General features: G+C 41.6%; 1 protein-coding gene across 2 annotated transcripts in view; it reads right to left on the reverse strand.

The window, feature by feature from the left end:
• ZFYVE16 (zinc finger FYVE-type containing 16) overlaps window positions 1-21,660 on the reverse strand; it is a 227,023-nt gene that overhangs the window by 142,047 nt on the left and 63,316 nt on the right. For both annotated transcript variants that reach the window (XM_029574267.1, XM_029574278.1), the window contains exon 4: window positions 8,486-8,582. In XM_029574267.1, the coding sequence (XP_029430127.1) occupies window positions 8,486-8,582 (97 nt within the window). The remainder of the gene's footprint in view (window positions 1-8,485; window positions 8,583-21,660) is intronic.

Below are 21,660 nucleotides of genomic sequence, written 5' to 3' on the forward strand. Positions count from 1 at the left end.
ATCTTCTTGATAAATTATGAGTACAAGAGATCCTCCAGTGGAGATGTATGATCCAACAGGAACAGTGATGTGTCTGAGGGGATATTCATGGAGCTTCCTGGTGTTTCCCCTGGTGATGGAGCACTCGACCAAGAGTAGTAAGAAGACTTCAGCAAGCCAGGAGGGTACTGGGCTTGATCTACGTACAACAAGGGTGGAGGTTGGTCCTCTAATCTGGAGGAATCTGTTGCCCCTGAGGAAGAGGACATAAGTATCAGACGTGCTCAGGGCATGACACTAGCTAGAGAGGATGTTGAAGCAACATGGGTGTGAAGTGTTGGGATAGCTTGCAAGAAGGGAGGGAAGGGTTCCATCATGGAAGCACAGAAGCTTCCATGATGGAACCCTGTGAGCCCTCAGAGCCCTGTGAGCCCTCAGATACGGGCTCACAGGACCCATCCACAAAGGGATGGGTCCTGTGAGCCCGTATCTGAGGAGGAAAGTCTTCTAAGACCAAGATGGGGTCTCTTTCCACTATCTGAGACTTACTGGAAGACAGGGGAACAAATAGGCTCTGGGGACTTCAAGCATAAGCCTTAAGTCAAGAGCTGCGAGAGAGGCAAAGTACTGGCAATTGAAGGCAGGCGATGGAGTAAATCTTCCCAGGCAAGTGTAAAGTTGTCTGGAAAAAGTATCCAGCAGGATTTCATGGGCATAGCACTTATGAGAAAGGATAGGAAGAATAGGTGCTAAAACAAGCTTTTCTCATGAAGAACATATGGAATGGTGGGAAAAAGTAACTGAATGCGTGATCGAGGAGATAATTGAGTAGGACCCATAGAATGCATCAAAAGGTCTGGGTAGGATGAAAAAAGCCCAGATGCAGAGAGAGTCGACGTGCATCATGTGTGTTGTGGTAGTGGGCACAGAATGCGTCAATGGAGTGGTATCAAAGATGTTTTCGATGTATGTTTTGACAGTATGCTTTGAGGAATGCATCAGGTGCTCAAATACACCTTGCATCAGGAACTCTGATGTGCCATGTGCTATGACATTCCATGCATCTTTTTTATTTCCTTTTTATTGGTGCCAGAGCTTGGGACATCGATGGTGCCGATGCATCATAGTACTTATGTTTCTTCTATGCACTGGCTGGTTCAACAGAGTGCCTGTGCTTTGTCTTCGATGCATGCCAGCTCTCCGAACTCTGATCACTCTGCAAAGGAGAGGTTTTGCAAACAGCTAGACTCAAGTGGCTACCTGGGGAGCATGAAGAAGCTTGGCTCCAGAAGGAGGACTTGCTGCAACTCCTTGCTTGACAGAAGCTAGCTATCTTGGCTGCTTTGGAGCGCTGAGAGCGTGTGGACATCTGACCACAAACTGGGCAATTCGATTGGTCATGGTCATATCCCAGACAAATGTAGCAGCAGTCATGGCCATCGGCGATAGATCTTATTTGGCCATAGATACAAGATTTAAAGTTGCTGACCATGGTCTTCCGTTTACCAGACAGTCTGAATAGGTTTTCATAATATTCTCCCATATGGAAAAATTACTCCTTACTTTGTGTTTTTCTCTTTTTTTTTTTTTTTGTTTTTGGAGGTAGCACTTAAAAGTGCTGTTTAGGGTGCTGCAGAGCAGTAAGTTAGAAAAAAAAAAGAAGCAAATAGAAAAAAAAAGTTTTAGAGAAAAATAGAGCAGAAACAAAGTAACCTTGTGCTTTTGCTCAGACAAAGAGAGACTGAAGCGGCTTCTGACGCAACGCCTGCATGGGAACTCCCACACATACTCAGTAGAGCTCAAAGTTCTACTAGCTTGGAGAAATAAGCTTGTTTGGTGCCACCGGATGATGTTACCCACACATTATGGCTAATTCAGCCTGCTTATCAGTGAAAAAATGGCATGAGGCTCTTTGTGAATGAAAATGTGTAAAATATACTCAGATAGCAATAGTTTAAAAGTGTGTGATGAGTTAGTCTTGAACAGAGAACACAGGGACTGGAAAAAATTAGAGAAGGATTACATGTCATGAATATGGCATCTGCCATTTCAGCTGAGGCAAGTGAATTAGAAAATACTTGGCTTCCAAATTTTCTGGAATATTGCAATTAAAGCTTTTGATAAGACTGTTAAAGATATTGTTAAGATTTTGAACAAAGCATTACCAATGAAAGACTTGTGCCTTCTACCTTAGTTTCAGGACACTGTTAAAAATAAATACATTACAAAACTTCTGAATATTGCCTTACTGGTAGCAAAGAAGTTCATCCTTTTATACAGGAAAGTGCAGTTACATCCATCAATAAGTGACTAGATGAGTCCGTATTGTACTTTGTGAAGGTGATGCACTACTCTACAGGTAAATCATTGGATTTTGTCACTGTCTGGGAACCTCAGATGGATCAAGTAGACCTAAATTTGAGAACAGTATAGACCTTTATAAGGAGAAATTTTAACCTGTTAATTTTCTTTCCATGAATACTGCTACACAAGTCCAGTCCACACAAGTGGATTATGTCCCCCTACCAGCAGATGGAAGCAGTGCACACTGTTTTTTTTCTCTGTTCTATCATCGCCGCTACTTAGAGGTGGAACAGCACAGAGAAAATCCAATATTCTTATGACAAAGCCCTGGAACAGACTACAGCCTTTAATAAGAGAAGAACCAACCCATAACATGTATGAGGAGAAAATCCTCTGACAACCTGTCACTTGTTTAAGAAACAAAGAATGAGAAAGGAACAACAACAACAAACTTCAGGACAGGAGGGCGATAGACTGAAAAGACCCGAGTATACAGAGGTTAAAAAAAAAAAAATGGACTCTTCTGGTACTCAAAACAGTCCAGCTTCCCTGGATTGGTGAAGCAAGATTCATAGAAAGAAAATTTAATAGGTAAAAATGTTTCCTTTCATTTCATCCAGCTACACCAGTCCAGTCCACATAAGTGGGAAGTACTAAAGCCTGACTAATAAGGGAAGGAGGAAGTAAGGGCTGCCTTGAGAACAACAAAAAAATCTAACCTATAATTCTTCACAAAAGAATATAAGGACAGCCAGGTCACGGTCTTACAGATGTCCACCGGCACAACTGCAACCACTGCCACCCAGGAAGAAAACTGCTCTCTAGTAAAGTGAGCATGAATAATCCCCAGGGCCTGTCAGCGTTTGAGCAAAAAAGCTGACAATTGTATCCTTTATCCATCTAGCCAGAGCACACTTAGGGGCTGCCTTTCCCAAACAAGATAATAATTAAGTACCTCCAAGTATCTAATGATCACCCCACAAATGTTCAAACATTGTGTTAGCACCATGACACCCTTCCTAAGAAAAAGCCTGCAGGGTGATAGACTGATTTAAATAAAATCCTGATAACACCTTTGGAAGAAAGAAAGGGAACCAGATGGAAGGAGACCAAATCAAAAATGGATGATCAGGAAGGGGTTTCTGCAAGACAGCCTGAATTTCTGAAACTCAGCGAGCTAAAACAGATTGCTACAAGAAAGAATCTTTTCTTGAAGGTGATTTTAAGTATCACTTGACTAAAAGGCTCAAAGGGGAGGCAAAATCAAAGCTCTAAGAACCAAATTAAGGTCCCGCTGATGAACAGAAGGCCTAAAAGGAGGTCACAATTTTTCAAATCCCTGCCCCCCCCCAAAAAAAAAAACAAACTGAGAAACATCCAGATGAACTGCCACAAAGTCCACGATCTGGCCTCTATAACAAGAAACAGCTGCAACCTGAACCTTCAGGGAATTCAGGGCCAATCTTTTCCAAAGCTCTATGAAGGAAGGCCAAAATGTCTCAAAAAAGCACCAAACCCAAATGTAAGCAATTTAGTCTTAAAGGGCTCTCAACAGGGTAGAAATAACTGAAGAGCAGTGTCTCTTCTTCAAGCATGTCCTCTCAAGAGCCAAGCCACAAGATAAACCTGAGCTGGATCTTCCGTGATTATGAGATATTTAAGGTAGGTAAATCCAACACTGCTGCATGCTCTAGTTGACTTTCTTTAATAGACTCCATTTTGTTTTGTCCCAAATAATTTTTAAAGGACAGTAGATAGCATGCTCATGTTAAAGGAGGAACAGCATTTTCAGGTATCTTAAGGATTTCAGTAACATATCCTTTGGTGTTATATAAGATATCTTCGGAAAGTTCACTAAACGAAGATTTTTACCCTTCACCACATTCTCTAGATTTTCAACTTTACTAGATAGAAGTGTATTTTCATTTACTAGCGATTCCTGCAACAACTTTCCAGATAGCAATTTTGTGTTAACTTCAGTAATCTGCTGGAGTATTTAGTGTTCGTTTTTTCCATATGTTGTATTCGTGTTTCATAATCCTTATTTCTATCTACCAGAGCATTTATTTGGCTTGCTAACAGGTTCCCCAGGCCTTCTATGGCTTCCCACAAAGAGTCTAATGTTACCAATTGAGGTTTAGCCATGGGGAATCACATTTTCGGCTGCAGTGGAGTGGGAAAAGTTCCCATATTAAACTCTTCTTCCTCTCACCTGATTACGTTACCGGCAATCTCATCGGGCAATCTCGCTGTTACCTCCCGGCTCAGGGCAACCTGATTGGTGATCTCTTGTGTCAACAGCTTCAGTAGGCGTCTTCACCAGATTCCCTTCCAGGTTTCGGCTCGTGGCAGGGTTTGCCGGTGCTTCTCTCCAGATCGGGGATAGAGATATTTCCAAGTTCAGTAAGGAAACCTGCATCTCCTCCGCAGCTCCGAACCGTTGCAACTCCTCTCCTGACCTCAAGCCCCCTCGAACCACATGGCTATCCATCAGACCAGTCTCCAACGCCTCTGGGGGTAGCCCAGGGTAGGCTTTCTCCCTTGTACGTCTTTTTCTGGCCGAATGAGGCATAAGGAAATAATTTCGCAAGAAAAATCTAAGCGCAAGAGAGCCACGGCGTTCAGTGCGAGTGTGCAAGCGCCATCTTGACTCCCCCATAATCATTGCATTTCTGATCATATATTTATATTATTACTGTTTTTTTAGTTCTATGTATTTTTATTGCTCTTTCAAAATTTATGTACACCATTGTGATGGTTCCACCAAATGACGGTATATAAAATCAACAAATAAATAAAAATAAATAAATATCCTAAACAATAAAGTATCCTGGCTTCTCTCTCCCTCCTTTTTTTTTTTTTTTTAAAACAAGTGGCAGAAGTGCAGAGTTGGCTGTGAAAAAAATGTGCTGTTGATCACTGCCGAAAAAAACAACGAATTGAGAGCACTGACCAACTGAGGGAGCCGTGGTGAGTGTCGATGCGACGCTTGCGCTTGAAGGCTAAGGCTACCCGGGAACAAAGAGGATGAATGTGCCCTAGTCCCAGCCCTTTAATGGGCCATGATGTCATCCAGCTGAAACCACACCTCTCCTCCCCTCATCATCGGCATGACAGGAAACCGCAAATGTGAGAGAAAGGAGGAGTGTCGGCGGGGGGAGCGAGTCGGGCAGGAGGTACAATGCGCTGCAGGAGTACCACCTGTGGTCAGGTCACAAACAGCCCTCCACACACAGCACCCAGTTACAGTTGGGCTCTGGGCATGAAGCACAGGCCCACGTATTTCTCTATTTCAAATTTAAATTTTTTTTATATAAAAAGCTGGTGGCCTCCCCCAAGTTCCCATCTGGGACTGGGAGCTCCTAAACAATGGGCTTGCACTGCTGGGAGTACCAGTGGCCTGGCCCTATGCCTGCTTTAGAGTCTATCCAGAAATCCTGCTGCATAACCAGTGAGTCCTACCATCTGCTGGAAACAGAGAATAGTGGATTTCCTCTGTGCTGCACCACCTGTATGTAGCAGCAACGATATCACAGAGAAAGTTCTGTGCTTTGCCTCCATCTGCTGGTAGGGGGGGACATAACCCACTTATGTGGACTGGACCAAAGTAGCAGGATGAAATGGAAAAAAGGCACTAATATGATCTTATTTGTTCAACATTACATGTTCTCAACATATATGACTTTGTATAAATGAAGTTTCTATGGTATTTGCTTTTCATCTATGTTAGGTGTGTGAAACATTTGGTATATGTGTTGCTTTGTACTGTGATCCGTTTCTAACAAAATATTATGAAAAAAATGTACTTGGCTTGTTTTCACATAAATCCAAGGAACAAGTATGGCATGCTGCTACCCTTTCTTTACAACCTGAAATGAAGCTCGTCTTCGGATGATTAACATATGTCAGGTAACAGTTAGATGTGCACTATAGAAGGGTAACTAAAATTACAATGTACAATGTCTTTCAAAACACAGACATGCTTTCTAAGTACTGTAAAAGCTTACTAGCAATGAGCAGAGGTCATGGGCATCCCACACATTACAATTATTTCTACAATCTCGACTCAAAAGAAAGACTTCCATTATATTAAAAATAAAATTGGAAATGATCACAAATCTAAGGTAAAAAAAATAAAGTGTATCAGTCAAATACTCCCTAGTCCCCCAAGATTGTGGGATCCATACTAGTAGGGAGGCTTCAAATCCAATAGTTTAGATGGAAAAGAACATATTTTGTAATACGATTCTGGATTTTTGCTATTAATATTTCCATTAGCAAAAAAAAAAAAATAGTAATAAATAAGCAGACTGGTTTTGTAAGCAGTATGCTATTTGGCATTCTCACACCATGCTAAGGCAGAAGGTCCCTCTCCTATGCTTTTCCTGCTGCTGCACTGATAGACAGTCATGTCCTTATTATATCCCTCCTCAAAACAAACAAGATTTCTTTTCCAAAAGCTTGTTTTTGAGGCCAGGTCATCTGCCAGCTTTTACCACTAAAATGCACTTATCAGTGGCTTCTTGTCATTAAATGTCAGTCAGGAGATGTTTTCAATTAGAGCACGATTCTTGCATTACAGCCCCCTTTTCATATCATTCAAACTGGAAACTATGCCCTGACTATGCTAGTCAAAAGGTTTTCTACATTTTAAAATGCATTTATTTTGCACAGTCTCCGATGCTCTTGTTGGTTTGTTTATAAGCCAGGAGGCAGGTGTAGGGCATGTGGGGTGAATCTTCCATTTGGCTCTGGATGTTCCCTATTCGTTCACACTAACCCTTACAGAGCTACTTTCATTGCTGCTTTTTGGCTGACCACTGTGTGTCGCCAGAAGAGCAGTACTTGGTTCATCAATCTCATAATTTCATTTTCAGCATCTATCTTATGAAAGCTTTAGAGCCTTGCTGTGAAACAGCCAATTAAAAGGAATTTAAGGGTGCCTTAAGTGCAAAACAAAAAAAAAAACTTTACTGTTTTGTTCCTTCATATCACAAACTGGAAAGTGTACAGTTTTTGATCAGAAAAGGAAATTCTTGTCAAGGCCAAGGAAATTTCCCTCAAAAGTCTGTCTCAAACAAACAGCACTTTAGATGAGTATCCCTTTAATAGGGTTCTTTGCCTATCAGGATTCATGGATAATCGCAATCCTTTTTAAACTGTGCCTTTGAAGAGGCTTTTTGAGTTACTCTACCCTATATTTTAGCTTAATGCACAGAAAATATACTGTTCTCAGAGGCTTACTCTTTTCAACTGATATTGCAGTGCAATATAAATAAAAAAAAAATAACATCGAGAAACTTAAAATCTTATTTGATCAATATGATGAACTGCAGAAACATTGTGTTTCCCTGATAAGGGATAAGGAGTGGTCTTGTTATCAATTTGAAAACCTGGACATCTCTAGGAGATTTAAGATTTTTAAAAATTTTCCTAAAGCTGATTTGCTATCCTCTCTTGAAAGGCTAAAAAGACTCTATTTGGATATTTTTAAAATACCTATTGAATCTTTTCCACCTGTATCAGGGAGATAAAAAACCCCTAACAAAATCAAATATAAGGATGTTGGTATTGATAACATTGCTGTAGACAGTGTAGATTTAACTGCTCTCTTACAGAAATCACAGCTTGAACTTAGTCCCTTGAGCAACTCTTTGTTGTTTTTATTTTAGAAGCTGATAAAGAGTGGACATTAAAAATGTATTTTTGTTTAAATTCCTGTCTATTTTTAGGACAAAATTTTTCTATATTTTCTGATATTGCCAGATCCACTCAAGACGAAAAAAAAGTTTCTTACTTGCGACAGAGAGTGTTAGCTCTGGGTGCAACTTTTGCCTTGTAAATGTCAAGTTAAATGGAATGACAACCAATATGTGTTCTTTGACTAGTCAGTTGGACAGTTTTATTTCAAATAGAGAATTGCCATCAGCTATTAACTAGAATTCTAGAATTGCATATTTAGCAGTTTAATTTAATTCTTGGGTTCATTTTTTGTGCAATTCAATTTTCTTTTCCTAAGAGTCCCCACTAATTTTTGGGATTTGAGTTTATCTGTTTATACTTCACGAAGTTTATTCTTCCGTACTGTATGTGTATTACTTAAAGGTAAAATGAATTTTCTTTGACTTGTAAATCTAAATATGAATAATGAAAGTTTAAAAAAAACCAAAACATTATAATAATAATTTGTATGTTCATTTACCTTTATTAATTGAGTCATAGCAGACTACGCAAACTCTTGCCTCTTTTTCCATGTACTGCAGCTTACACTTTCGATTGCAACAGGCAGTACAGAAAACCTGTACAAAGATAAAAACTAGGTTAGAAGTTGCTTCTTTTAAAGCACAAACTCAAATGACAAAAAAGAAAAACACACCCCCAGCATTTGTAACTACTAGGCCTATCTCCTTGAGCACCAAAACTAAGTACGATGAAACCTAGTAAGAACGGCACTAGGTCTTAAAAGGAGGGCTCTCGGGTCCTCACCGTGGCCATGCTAGTGTTTAATTTAGTGAGAGTTCCTGTCTGGATAGAAACTAGTGTAAAGTTTGTAAATGGCTTCCAGCCTTCCATAAGTAGTGGGAACCACTATTATGTATTCAGTACAGTGCTGGAACATGACACTTTGGTGAGCCAGAAGGCCAGTGTGAATGTGGAACTTTGATTATGTTAATCTTTGTGAAAAGCCCTCCTACATGTAAAATCTTTCACCTCACCTTCATATTCAGACAACTCTGGTTTGTACTCCCTTCAGACAGTTTAAAAATCTAATATCCTGAAAACAAAATTACACCACCACATCCCAGTACCCCAAGGAACAAAACTGCCACAGTGTGCAATGTCTGATTTGAGAAAATTAAACAAATTTTGAACAACAAACTATTGTCGTTTCATTATGACAGGGAGAAAAGTCATCTCATCAGTCTCCATGAACTTGAGGGTGAAACTATTTCAATCACTACATCTTCAAAAAGCCAAAATCAACAGCTTACATACAGTAGAATATATAAACAAAATAGATAAAACAAAGTAAATATATCCTTTAATACAGAACAAAGTACCTAATCACCATAATCTAATCCAATATAAAATCCCTGTTGGAAATGCCATAAAATCCTACTAACATACCTTATTTATTCCAGCTTCTACTCCATCCAATACGCACTCCACTAAACCATCAATTACCTGGCTTCAAATGCTTTATTAAAAATCAATGCCTTGATCTTCTTCCAAACATGTAAAAAAATATCTCTTGGTAAAAGACCAAGGAAAGAAATTCCACACAACTGGTCCCATATAAGAAAAGGAACTGTTATAAATTGCCATCACATGTATATCCTTTGGGAGTTGGCATACAAAGTGGCAGCACCAAATGATCTCAACCAGTGAGTAGGTTCATAGGAAAAGTGAATGCAAGTAGACTCATCTTTTTTCCCCCCTATTACAGGTAAGCAACTTCACTTTACTTCTTTTCTGTCAGAGGAGGATAAACGAGCATGCAGTCCTTTCAGGATCCACATTCCCTTACTGATATATGCGAATTCTAATCTTGAAATTGTAGCTTGGGAAACTGCTTCACCTCTTCTCTGGACACTGAACACCACAAATAACCTATCTGACTTATGGAAAGCATTAGTGACCTTCAGGTATCTAAATAAAATCCATCAGACATCCAGAAAAAGCAAGTGTGCTGACTTGTAAACAGGGTTCAACGCAGACAGCAGGATGAATTATCCATGATGTCAGACAGCACTGAATAAACCCATCTCTCCAAGCTCAGTAAACGTTTGACTATGCATGGTGGTTCCTGTGCACACACTGCCTTGTGAGTCCCTCAGTCAACTTCAGAGCTTCGTAAGCTTTAGTGAGGTAGCTGACTCCAGGGAGGTGGGTGGAAATTTAGCAAGGCTAATTCATCCTGTCTACAGGGAACCCTGTTTACAGATAAGCAAATTTGCTTTTTCAGTTGGCAAGCAGGGCTGAATTAGTTATGACGTGTGGGGAGTCCCAAATTGAGAGTTGCTCAGTGTAGCACTTACTTAAAAAAAAGCAACTTGGCCTTATCAGCAGAGTGTTGACTATTGGAATAAAAGGTACGGTATACACAATCACGCCCTTCACCCCCCATCATAAGCACCTGGGGCCGGCCAACTGACCACCCAATCTCCCCCCCCCTCCCCCCGGGCTGCTCCACCGTAGACAGAGTCCTGATGAGGCAGCCGGCAGCACAGTCTGGAGGAGCAGCCCACTTGTTCCTCATGACATCAGCCAGCATTTAAAGAGCTGTGCACCATCACTGTTTTCCCCTTTTCATCCAGCGTAGAATTCTCAGGAGCATCAGCAGCCAGAGCGAGAAGGACCTGCAGGACAGAATCGCTGGCTGCAAGGAGGCTGCATGATCAGGGAGAAAGTGGCTTTTGCACAGCTGAGACCTGCACTCATGGCGCTTCCCTCCCAGTTTCATTTAAAAAAAACAAAAAACAAAACTGCAAATAAGGACAAGTGCAGTGCAGTGCGGCCACGTACATGGCCGACCCAGCTTGATTGCAGCAACGGATGAAGATCATGCAAGCCAGGCAGTGAGTGAACAAATGACAATGCGGGCATATGAGGGCACAGCATATTATACCTTGTGTGGCCCAGTGCCTCAGATTGGACTGTAGCAAGAGCAGCCGGCAGGTACATATTTTAGCAGCATTCAATTGCCCACAGGGACACCGTGGGGTTCACAGCGGTCTGACGAGAATGTACCTTCCATCACTGTATGGGCCACAGCAATGGATGATGAACATACACCCTGCTTACCCAGGAATCTACTCCTATTTGCCCTACACATGGGGGCCACGGACGGGACCTTCTCAATCATGCTATAGCAGTGCAGCGCATGGGCAGAGCGCAGGCCTCAGATGACAGTTAAGCTGGCGCCAAGACATTTTGAGTTGCCTATTGATAATGGCTCCAGGAACCTGCAGACAGGCTGCGAGAACAGCACACAGCAGCAGCCAGGAACCAGCAGAGGAGTTGGCATGTCAAACGAAGAGGACAGACAAACCACAACCGTGACAACCATCACAACAGCAGATCATGATGCTGGAATCTCGACTGGTGAGTGTGGTAGAGAATCAGGAGGTACTGGGCAAGCTTCGGGGGATCCTTCAGTGCACAAGCAGAATAAGAAAAAAAGAGAAGGAATAGCTCAATGTCTAGCTCCCGTAGCTCTTCAGATACTTCAGACTCTGAAAGCATCTCTGATTCCAGTCCGGTCACACTGTGCAGTGAAGCAGCAAGAGGACCACCGGGGTTAACAGCCCTATCACAACTATGGGAAAGTGTCCCAAAAGCCATATGAAAAAATATTTAAAAACACACGTATATTGATATACTCAGATAATTGGAAGGAAGAAGGGAGGAGGGACAAGAAGGATGATGGCCAGCCGGAGCTGACAAAACCGTCCCCAGGATCATCATTAAGATGAGAGCCTTCATGAAGATGATGAGTGTCATTGGACAGGAAGATCCATCACAGTATGGCCCCATGTTGAGTTATGTCAACACCATTTTGGAAGCCTATAAGGAGTATGACAGTTGGGCTTGGCTTAACTACCATGAGCGCTTTCGGGACAAAATGGAAGAAAACTGATTCATGTCCTAGGGCACACAAGACATAGGTCTCTAGCTAAAGCAGATGACAAACAAGGCAAGCGATGCTGGAATGTGTGACCGAAACACACAAACACTATACTATACCAGCGACTGCCCCTTCAGCTACAAGTTTGAACACCACTTGTTGGAGATATAACATGTCTTCCTGCACTTTTCAGGAATGCAAGTTTCGCCATACCTGTTCCATATATTCTGGTTCACATTCAGCGAACAAATGTGCCAGTAAGTCCAGTAAAGGGTGTACTGCAAAAGCAAGATGAGGCAATCCTTTTCAGAAAGGTCATGTTCTTCATTAACTCAAGTGCAATGTTGGCATGGTTAAATCCTTACCCCAAACGTCTGGAAGCAGAAAAATCTTCAGTGGTTTCTGGAGTAGATTTATCATACCTTTCCAGGGAGATATCAATAGCCTTGAGGCATGTAATGCACCTTTGGCAGTGCGATGCCAAGACACAGTACAACAGAAGATTGACAAGGAGCTTGAGCTGGGTAGGATGGCCGGTCCATTCCAGGAACCATCTTTTGAAAAGATGATATCACCACTGACCATGATTCCAAAGGAGGAGCCAGGAAAATTCAGGCTCATTCAGAACCTCTTACCCAAAGGGCACTTCCGTGAATGACAATCTGCCAAGGAATGCACGGTTCAATATGCTTCCTTCGATAGTGTCATCACCCTGCTGAGAGAATTCGGTCAGAATGCCCTGATGGCAAAGATGGATATTGAATTGGCATTCTGATTGCTGCCTGTTCATCCAGACAGCTTCTCCATTGCTGAGTTTCAAGTTTCGGGGTCAATATTACTTCAATAAATATATGTCAATGGGCTGTTCAGTATCATGTTCAGGTTTCAAATTATTCAGCTCTTTTATACATTAGGTGGCAGCACAGAGAATCGGTATCAACAACATTATTCATTACCTTGAATATTTCTTACTTGCAGGCAGGTGGAGTAGAAACCTGTACCAGATTGTTACAAGCTTTCCACGACTTGGCAAAGAAATTCAAAGTACCGCTGGCACACAAGAAAACTGAAGGACCAGCTACTTTAATTCATTTCTTGGGGATTGAGCTCAACTTGGTTAAAATGGTATCAAGACTGCCCGAGGACAAATTGCTTAAACTGAAGTCAATGCTCCAGCATACGTCAAGGGCCAAGAAACTAGTTGAGGGACTTGTATTTCCTCATATGTACCCTGAACTTCGCAAGTAGGGTTATACATATGGGAAGAGTTTTTCTCCGGAGATTGGCTGTGATGACTGCAGATGTTAACAGACCAAATCACTTTATCAGGGTAATGAAGTCCATCAAGGACGATTTGGTTATTTGGGTATCATTCACTGAAGAATTCAATGGTGTTTCCATGCAAGAACCTACAAGTCTCCAACAGGGATTTGGATATGCATTCCAATGCCTCAGGGGGATGGGGATTTGGCCTATATTGTCAGGGCTCTTGGTCTGCCATGCCATGGCTGGTTACATGGATTGAAGCTGGCTTAACCAGCAACGTCACATTTCTGCAACAATTTCCAATAATGGTCAATCTAGTTACATGGGGAGGCAAGTTACGAAACAAGCAGATAATCTTCTGGTGCGATAACCATGCCATCATGGTCGTAATCAATAGTCAGCCCACCAGGTGTCTACATCAGTGTAGACCTATTGAGATAAATTGCATTGGCAAGCTTAAGACTTAATGCTACAATATGGTCACATCACGTGCCAGGCATTAACAATGGTATTGCTGATGCTTTGTCATGAGCTAAATGGGATTTGTTCCGCATGCAGGTTCTGAATGCAGACGAAGCCGGGATCCCGGTTCCAGAGTAAATAGGAGGATTGGATCGCAACCACCAAAGATCTTCTCCAGAGATCTGTAGTCCCAGCTACTTGGGCAGCATACTGCAGGGGTGTGGGCTCATTTGCAACTTCTTAGTGGATCAGAAAATGTAATTGTGCGATATGTAGCAAAGACAAAAAATGTGGGCATATCTAGAGAGCCGTGTCCAATCACTTAGCTAGGTTTGTTTTGTCAAGGCACAAGGTTGGGGAGACCTTACCAAGGGCTTCCTGGTAAAGAAAATGACGACTGGATGGGGCTAGGAAAGTGGGTATTTCAAAGAATTCTCGACGCTCGGTTATGCACGACATACTCGTTAAGCTTTGGCATGCACTGTCTTCTGTTTGTGAATCCGAATTTGAAACATCCCTGTCTGACTGGCATTTTCTCTCGCGTTCTTAGGAGAGCTATGGATGAGCAATTTGGTGGCAAGCTCCAAGACTACTGTTGGCCATAACGGCATACTATTTAAGAATGTTGTGATCAGGAGCCAAGTTGTGTATAGCTCACAGGTCTAAGACTGAACAGGCCGGACGGGGTGAAACATTGTTTAAAACAGATCGAGTCACTAGTCACTTGCCCAGTAGAGAATTTGAGAGATACTTAAAGTGCCCCCACAAGGGCACACTTTTTCTAGTCCATGCCGACTGGGTTCTGCTGGTCTGATACCAATTCTATGCAGTTTTAGAGCACTGCTAACCAACAGGCCGATACAGTACAGTGCCCTTGGATGCGCGTTTTCCCTTACCCTTTATTCAGTAAGGGGCGGAAAACGCGCGTCCAACCCGCAGCACCTAATAGCGCCCTTAACATGCAAATGCATGTTGATGGCCCTATTAGGTATGCCCGCGTGATACAGAAAGTAAAATGTGCAGCCAAGCCGCACATTTTACTTTCAGAAATTAGCCGGCACCGGGAAAATGCACAGAAAAGCAGTAAAAACTGCTTTCTGTGCACCCTCCGACTTAATATCATGGCGATATTAAGTCGGAGGTCCCAAACAGTAAAAAAAGTAAAAAAAAAAAAAAAAAAAAATGTAAAATGGGCTGGCGGCTGTTGGGCCGAAAACCGGACGCTCAATTTTGCCAGCGTCCGGTTTCCGAGCCCGTGGCTGTCAGCGGGCTTGAGAACCGACGCCGGCAAAATTGAGCGTCTGCTGTCAAACCCGCTGACAGCCGCCACTCCGGGTCAAAAGGAGTTGTTAGGGCGCGCTAGTGTCCCTAGCGCCTCCTTTTGCCCGTTTCTACTGTACCACCTAATTTAAATACAGAATCGCGCGCCGGGAGAGCGGGCGTTCGTCTGCTCTCCCGCGGACTTTACTGAATCGGCCCGCGATTTTAGGTGTCAATGCAGCACAATTTGAAACCCATTCCTTTACAATAGGTGTGACCACTAGCACAGCACAAGTGGGGCTCCACATGGAAACAATACAGAGAATTGGGTGGTGGAAGTCAGCAGCAGTCAATTCTTATCTGCGATTAGATTTAGCCAGTATGCCTTATCTTCTTGATTGATCTTTTTAGACGTCCCTCCTGGCAAAGGAGGGTGTGGATCATGGGATATTTTTATGTGCATTGGGCAGCGCGGAGGGCACCAGACCGCTCATATGGTTCCTCACTTGAACTTGGCTCCTTATGAGGTTCACATTTCTTGGTTGTGCACTCAAGCATGTGATGGGGTCAACTGTTACCTTTCTTGCAACACTAGAAGAAAGTAGTCGCAGCTCCAGAAGCTTTAATAATCCATCTTGGGGGTAATGATTTGGGGGAACAGCAACTGCAGGTGGCTGGTACAGGTGATAAGGAAAAATCTTGGGGAATTGGCTATTTTCAGCAATATGTGTTTACTATAGTCAGATATTATATCCTGGGCATAAAATGGAGGGACTCGAAACTTTGGAAGCGAGGTCACAAGAAAGTGAACCGTCAGATCGGGAGATGGATCCACAAACTGAGGGTCAGACAAATTTTGTATGACTGGATTAACAACCAGTGTGAAGGTTTTTACAGGCAGGATTGAATTCACCTATCAGCCATAGGTTATGACCTATTCAACAATGCATTATAGGAGGCCTTGGAAACTGCATTGCATATCATAGGAGGGGTTCACTGATAGAGGCATGGGAAGGCATGAGGCAAATATAACATGCATCACACCTGTGGCAGGGTACCCAATCCAGTGTGCATTTTAATGGATGGACATGGGTTGTTTTTGTTTTTTTACACTAGCCTTCAGGGCCGGGGCTAGATAAAATAATGGCTTAAGGCCTCATTTTATGTGGGCCTAAACATTCTGTAGTACAACAAAGGTGAGAGCATGGTAATACCTGGCAGAAGGCCCCCTTGCTTCTTGACACGGCAGAAGGCCAAGTTAAACATCGTTGCTGCCTTGCTAGCCATGCAGTGGTCGGCTGAAATTGGAGCAACCTGGTTAGTAACAGGTGTCCAGCTTGGGTACGCTAGTGATAGTTTTGTCAATTTGAAAATTATTAATAAAAATGGCTGTGGCCTTTTACATTCAAAATAATAGTGTATGCGTTTCATTGATGTGACATCTGGGTGGAAGGTTGGGGGGACTAGGGGCGGTGGACATGTTCATCGTCGCTGCTGGGATTAGCTGCTTACCCAAAACTGTTGTCTCTTGATATGCTGTCCAGACAAGTAGTGGAATGTGAAGGTGTGCACAGTCAACCAAGTCACACTTTTGCAGATGTCTTCAATTGAATCAGTCCTTAGGAGAGCCAAAGTCACCATGGTTCTCACTTGATGAACCTGATAAGAGTATGATGTGTAGACCAGCCAGCGCATAACAATGGACAATACAGTAAGCTAATCAATTTGACAGTCCTTTTGGCAACTGCCACTCCTAGTCTATTTGGATCAAAAGACACAAATGAGAGGCTTTCCAATGGGAGGGAATCCTCGTTAAAATAGTAGGACAAAGCTCTCTTACAATCTAACAAATGAAGAGCTTTCTACCTTCATACATATGAGGCTTTGGAAAAAGGTAGGAAGAATAGTTTGATTGATGTGAAAAGCCAAAATCACCTTAAGAAAAAACTTAGGGCAAATATGCAGGGCTACCCTGCCTTGGAAGAACTGGAGATTTGGTGGATAAGTCATCAAAGCATGCAACTCACCAACATGTCATGCAGACGTGACAGTAACCAGAAACACCTTTCATTTGAGAAACTTTAAAGGAACAGTCTCCAGAGGTTCAAATGGAGGGCTGTAAGCTGAGTTAAGATGATATTCAGATCACAAGGTACCAGAGGTTTAGAATGTCATAATCCTTTCATAAATTTGGATACTAAAGGATAAAAAGCAGAGCGGCTTACCTGTAACAGGTGTTCTCCTAGGACAGCAGGAAGTTAGTCCTCACAGATAGGTGACATCATCAGAAAAGGCCCGGCATGGAAAACTGTGTGTCCACACGGGGTCCCCCTTCAGTCTCGAAACATAGAATTCATGAGCGAAAAATAAAACAAAAAACACAGGAGAACCCAACTCCATGGGGCGGTGGGTGGGTTTCCTAAGGACTCCTAGGTGTTCCTAGGAGAACACCTCCTGTAACAGGTGGTCTTCTAGGTGTTCCTAGGAGAACACCTGTTACAGGTAAGCAACTCTGCTTTCTCCGATGACAAGCAGGACGGTAGTCCTCACAGATGGGTGAATACCAAGCTACAGGCTGCTCCCAGAAACATATATGACCAACCTGCACTGAAAACAAGTGCCAATAGGCACAAAAACAACTGCAGTGCAGTTGGGAAGACTGGGGGACAGCCTGATCCCAAACCTAGGGCCTTAGGTAGGAAGAGTTGGGTTTAAGCCTGGAAGAGGTTGCGAAGGATAGATTGGTTGAAGCTACCATCTTGCTGACCATCCTTGTTCAAGCAGTAGTGGACCGCAAACGTGTGCAGAGAACTCCAAGTCGCAGCCCTGCAGATTTCAGCGATGGCTAGATGAATGGAAGGATTATGTTGACAGATCATATTGAACTTCTTCCACAACAGCAGCTCGTTCAGACTTCATAAAGCCAGAACAGGTCTCAGTCCCCTGGTTTTCTTTGGAATGAGGAAATAACAGAAATAGAATCCTTGGTCCCTCTGCTGGGAAGGAACTAGCTCTATAGCCCTCTGCTGAAGAAGCAATTTTACCTCCAAAGATGGGCAGACACACAGGTCTAAAATGAAAACGGCTAGGTTGAGGGTAGGCAAGAGAAATGCAAACAGTAACCACACTCCTGAATTTTTAGGGCCCAACAATCTTTGGTGATCTTTTTCCATTCAAACGACTGGACCCTTCTCTCACTGGAGGCAGTGGCGAGTGAGGCTTGAAGCACATCAACACCTAAGCCCAGGTTTCACCTATGGCTGAACATATGAAATGCTATGCTGGGTCAGATCAAGGTTTGAGAAGCCCTGACAGTGGCCAGGCTGGGTTACAAATATCCAGTAGATCTCATGAAGATCTATTTCCTATTACATGTTCCCTAGAATAGCAACAGTTTTCTTTAGCCTACCTGACAAATGTCTTATGGACTTTTCCTCCAGAAACTTGTCCAAACCTCTTTTTTTTCTTTATTTTATTGAACTAAGCACTAAAAAAAAAAAAATATATATATATATAGATATATATATATATATAGAAACTGACCATAATTGCAATGGAGAAGGTACAGAGAAGGGCTACCAAAATGATAAGGGGAATGGAACAACTCCCCTATGAGGAAAGACTAAAGAGGTTAGGACTTTTCAGCTTGGAGAAGAGACGACTGAGGGGGGATATGATAGAGGTGTTTAAAATCATGAGAGGTCTAGAACGGGTAGATGTGAATCAGTTATTTACTCTTTCGGATAGTAGAAAGACTAGGGGGCACTCCATGAAGTTAGCATGGGGCACATTTAAAACTAATCGGAGAAAGTTCTTTTTTACTCAACGCACAATTAAACTCTTGAATTTGTTGCCAGAGGATGTGGTTAGTGCAGTTAGTATAGCTGTGTTTAAAAAAGGTTGGATAAGTTCTTGGAGGAGAAGTCCATTACCTGCTATTACCTGCTATTAAGTTCACCTAGAGAATAGCCACTGCCATTAGCAATGGTAACATGGAATAGACTTAGTTTTTGGGTACTTGCCAGGTTCTTGTGGCCTGGATTGGCCACTGTTGGAAGCAGGATGCTGGGCTTGATGGACCCTTGGTCTGACCCAGTATGGCATTTTCTTATGTTCTTAAGGAACATCACAATGGACAGTCCACCACAGAAAAATATCAGCCAATACAGTTCAGTAGTTTCCAATTTGTATTATATCTCCCCAAAACCCAACCCTTTTTAAAAGACTGCTATTCTAGTCACCTTGATCAGATGCTCTGGTGACAGATTCCACAGTTTGACTTTGTGCAGAGTAAAAAAGTATTTTCTACAGCTTGTTTTAAATCTGATTTTTAGTTTCATGGAGTGTACCCTTGTTTTAGTATTATTTGAAATGGGAAATAACAGTCTTTTATTACCTGTTCTGTCCCATTCATGATTTTATAAGCTATCATGTCCCCTCTCAGTCGTCTTTTCCAAGCTGAAGAGATAAAACCTATGGAGCCTGTCATCATAGGAGAACCATCCCATTCCCTTTTATCATTTTTGTCACCCTCCTCTGCACCCTTTTCTAGTTCCATTATGTCTTTTTTGAGATAGGGGACCAGAATTGCACACAATTGCACCATGTATCGATACAAAGGCAACAGGTTAATTTCTATTTATTCTCCATTCCTTCTTAGATAAATCATAACATTCTAGTTTGTTTTTTGATTTTTTTACTGCTGCAACACTGAACTGAAGATTTCAATATATTGTCCACAAGAACTGTAAGTTATTTTTCTTGTGTAGTGTCTCCCAATAATCCCAACTACATATGCTCGGCATGGTGTACTGGGATTTTTTTTTCCCTGTGTGCATCACTTTGCACTTTTCTACATTAAATTTCATCTGCCATTCATATGCCTGTCTTCTAATCTCCATAGGTCTTTCTACAATTCCTCCCAATCCACTGCTGTTTTAACAATTTTGAATAATTTCATGTCATCTGCAAATATAATCACCTCACTTATTGTTCCCTTTTCCAGATCAATCATAAATATGTTAAATAGCACAGCTCCAAGCACCAATCCCTGTGGTACTCACTAATGACATTTCTCCATTTGGAAAATTATTTACTCCTACCCTATTTTTTCTGTCTTAACCAGCTCTAATCCACAGAAAACCACTGCCTCCAATCCCATGATTTTGTAATTTCCTGAAAAGTCTCTCATGAAGCACTTTGTCAAATGTCTTCTAAAAATCCAAAGCACACTATATCAATGGATCACCTTTATCTAGATGTTTATTCATACCTTAAAAAAAATATTAAGACAAGACATCCCTTTACTAAAGCTATCATTTAAATTGTCTATGGTATCTGAAGACCGGAAGGTTGCTAATGCAATGCTAATTTTTAAAAAGGGATCATGGGGTGATCCAGGAAACTACAGACCAGTGAGTCTGACATCTATGCCAGGCAAAATGGTAGGAACGTTGGAGGGCACGGGATATAAATACTTTTAAATAAACAAACTATCATAAAGAACAAAACTGCTAAACATATAGATAGGCATAGTTTAATGGAAATAAACAAATATGGATTTAGCCAATGGAAGTGTTGCCTCACCAATTTGCTACATTTATTTTGAGGGCACAAACAAACAAGTGGATAAAGGTGAGCCAGTTAATATAGTGTAGCTGGATTTCCAAAAAGCATTTGAGAAAGACTTCTTGGGAAATTAAAAAGTTGTGTAAAAAGGGGCAATGTCCTATTGTGGATTGGCAACAGGTTAAAAGACAGAAAACAGAGAGTAGGGTAAATGGAAAATTTTCCCAGTGGAGAAAGGTGAATAGTGGAGTACCCCAGGGATCTGTTTTGAGACCACTAGTTTGCTTTTTTTCATTAACTTTCTCTTTATGCATTTTTAACTATATTACAAAGAAACATGAGAAACAAATGTAGACAGTTATATAATACATCATCTTATAAAGAAATTATTAATTCTTGATGAGCCCACAAACAAAAAAAAAAAAGCAAAATATGGGGCGAGGGGGTCACAAAAAGAGGAGAAAATCAGAAGAAAAGAATTTTTAGGAAACAGCTATAATATGACATTGATCTACAATCAATACAACTGATGTTCTTTATGAACAAATTATAGGACTGGAAATCAAAAGCTTTCTTAGAGTTTACAAATACTTGTAACTGTTCAGGAGCAAAAAATATAAAATTCTGATTACCCAATTTAATGAAACATTTACAAGGAAATCTTAACAAAAGGTGGCACCTATTATTCAAGAACTTCTTGGCAAAGAGCTAAAACAGCTCTTATTTTCTGACTAACACAAGAGAGATCAGGGAAGATCCGAACAGGACAACCCATGAAAGAGTCACCAATATTTTTAGAGAAACTTCAAAAGCTGAGATCTGACTCTGGGGAAAAAAAAAAGGTAACCAGTAAAGTGGTTCTTTCAATGATCTCAACATTAGAAGTCTTTAAGAAAGCCATTAATCTAGGTCCCCGACCTGTATCTGATGGTGCCCAGATGTAAAAAGTAAAATTTGTTTAGGGCTGGAATGGTTTCTTCAGGAATCTTCAAGGTTAGTACAAACAAATCACCTCAAGGTCATCCTAGGAGGTTCTAGAATAACCCTAGGAAAGTTAATGAGTCTTGAGTTGACATGATCTATTTTCCAGAAATTCTATTCTTCTCTGAAGACTGTTCCACTCCTTAAGTATTTTCAATGGCAGAAACATCTTGTTCTAAGGATAAAATTCTCTTTTGAGATTTATTTTGAGA

The sequence above is a fragment of the Rhinatrema bivittatum genome, chromosome 1 (genome assembly GCF_901001135.1).
Source record: "Rhinatrema bivittatum chromosome 1, aRhiBiv1.1, whole genome shotgun sequence".
Lineage (NCBI taxonomy): Eukaryota > Metazoa > Chordata > Amphibia > Gymnophiona > Rhinatrematidae > Rhinatrema > Rhinatrema bivittatum.